Source organism: Notolepis coatsorum, assembly GCF_963971535.1.
Source record: "Notolepis coatsorum genome assembly, chromosome: 8".
Classification (NCBI taxonomy): Eukaryota; Metazoa; Chordata; class Actinopteri; order Aulopiformes; family Paralepididae; genus Notolepis; species Notolepis coatsorum.
In genome coordinates this window covers 115,000,852-115,003,351 of record NC_140172.1, presented here as the reverse complement: position 1 = coordinate 115,003,351, position 2,500 = coordinate 115,000,852, and the positions used below count along the sequence as shown (strand labels likewise).

The following is a 2,500-nucleotide window of genomic DNA, read 5'->3' as shown; positions in this document are numbered from 1 at the left end:
CAGATTATGTATATATTTTCTTCTTTTATTGCAGATGTTAACAAAGTTTTCCATTGGGGACATAATTTGCAGTTGAAAAAAGGTAATACATCACAATATCGCAATGTGATAATATATTGTGCCTCTAGTATTGTGAGTATTGTGTATTGAAATATACCGTGGGGATTCCCAAACCTAGTAATTACCATTTTATTTCTTTACCTGGAAAATATGAAGCCCGATACATTTAAATATCTCTGGTCATAATGTCCGGTGAAAATAATTCCCTCTTATTTTTATTTTTGTTTGGTTACTAAGTAACGTAGTACTTGTTTTTGCCTTTGAAGCGGAAATCTTGCTCAAACCGAAGTCTCGAGAAGAAAATACACACATGAGTGTGTGAGCAGGAGAACAGACCAAACAGTGGAAGCTGGAGCACGTGGAGAGGAGGTTAATACAGCTACCATAGCATTATCTGAAAGATAGAAACAATGGTTCGTGTTTGTGCATTTCCAAAATCGTACCAACAACATGTCGTCCACTTTTTTCCGTAGCATTCATAGACTATTGATATGGACACGCTGAAGTTGGGGCTAGCTAACTGTTAACGTTAGCTCTGCTACATGGACAGAAACACTGCTACTACTGCTAGCCAAAGAGAACACATCATGTACCAAAAATCAGCATGTCCATGAGTGGAGACTGGAGAGACCTGCTACTCACTCACTCACTCACTCACACACACACTCACTCACTCACTCACTCACTCACTCACTCACTCACTCACTCACTCACTCACTCACTCACTCACACACTCACACACTCACACACTCACACACTCACTCACTCACTCACTCACTCACTCACTCACTCACTCACACACACACACACTCACACACTCACACACTCACACACACACACACACACACACACACACACAATGCTTTTGATATTCAGCTCATATCCTCTGCTCCCTATCACCATATAGGAGCTTGTGCATTATTTAACATCTCAGAAATGGAAAATGTGAACAGGAAACAAATTATACATCAACTCAGGGCTTCCAAACCACACGGTATGATAAATCTCCACTTCCTTCCTCCTTTTTTAAATGCCAGAAATAATATTGCACTTGCCCCCTGGATTTATTATGCAAGAGCTCAATCTGATGCAGCTGCCCGTGTGAGAATACCAATCCAGACAAGAGTGTGCACTGGATTACAGTATGGTCTGCATTGGATTACAGTACAGTGTGCACTGGATTACAGTATGGTCTGCATTGGATTACAGTACAGTGTGCACTGGATTATTCCCTGTAACTTTCCTGGTGTTGCAGTGTTAAGCTGGGCGACTGGAGACCAGGCCGGATACAACATACCGTAGGTCTTCTGATCTCCACGGGTCTCTAATAATTCAAAGTCCACGGGTCTCTAATAATTCAAAGTCAGAGTGTATTTGTCACATTATACATGTACAATGTCAGCGAAGGAGGCTGCTCGTCTAGATCAAGCAAACTGGATAACAGCCGAGCATCTCTGGGAAATGTGCAAATTGCCGTTGTTGTTTTTTAAAATGTATGTATACATGTTTTAAAAAAAGAAAATTATTCATCATGGCTTTAAGCAGACATATCAATGTCAAGGAACGTTTAAAGCTGCTCTAATGATTTATGCTGCACAATATCAAAAGTCTCTTTTTCATATTGAGCTTGTGCACCAGAGGGTGGGGGAGCCCTGCTGTCGGCAGAGCGATGAGGACAGCCTGTGACAGGGGGCTAATGTGCATGTAAATGTGCTCGTTATTCAGCAGAGATCGAAGCGCTCCCCCCTGAGTCCAGATGAGCCCTTGGTCAGTAGAGATAACCTCCTGTCAGGTCTCAGACCTTAAAGAGCGGAACATTCCATTACCGTGGCGAGCAGAGGTAAACACATCCTTCAACCAGAGGCTGTGACAGAGAGGACTAATTAACGACAAATCAAAGAACTTGTTGCTGAGGGCCCGCAAGCAAATAGGGCACAAGTTGTGCACACAGACGCGTGCACGCGCACACACACACACACACACACACACACACACACACACACACACACACACACACACACACACAGTGAATGGAAAGCAGTAAGAGCTCAGCGGTGCTTGATGTTGCTACTGTGGAGGTCTCTGGTTTTGTCAATGAACAAGCAACTGGGACAACCCACATGACTCACCAGTGTGTGTGTGTGTGTGTGTGTGTGTGTGTGTGTGTGTGTGTGTGTGTGTGTGTGTGTGTGTGTGTGTGTGTGTGTGTGTGTGTGTGTGTGTGTGTGTGTGTGTGTCCGTCCGTCCGTCCGTCCGTCTTCCATACCTTTATCACTGAAGTCGTCTACCAGGATGACCTCAGCGATGAGCTGTGGAGGTGAACGGTTGAGGACACTGTGGACAGTCCTCAGCAGAGACGACCAGCCCTCGTTATGGAACGGGATGATGATGCTGGTGTTGGGAAGCTTCTCACCATACAGCTTCTGTTTACAACTAGAGA

General features: G+C 44.3%; 1 protein-coding gene across 1 annotated transcript in view; it reads right to left on the bottom strand.

Annotated features, from left to right (window-relative positions):
* The window catches only part of galnt10 (UDP-N-acetyl-alpha-D-galactosamine:polypeptide N-acetylgalactosaminyltransferase 10 (GalNAc-T10)), a 254,013-nt gene that overhangs the window by 114,269 nt on the left and 137,244 nt on the right, over nt 1–2,500 (bottom strand). The window contains exon 4 of the mRNA XM_084320169.1: nt 2,327–2,493. Within this exon, the coding sequence (XP_084176295.1) occupies nt 2,327–2,493 (167 nt within the window). The remainder of the gene's footprint in view (nt 1–2,326; nt 2,494–2,500) is intronic.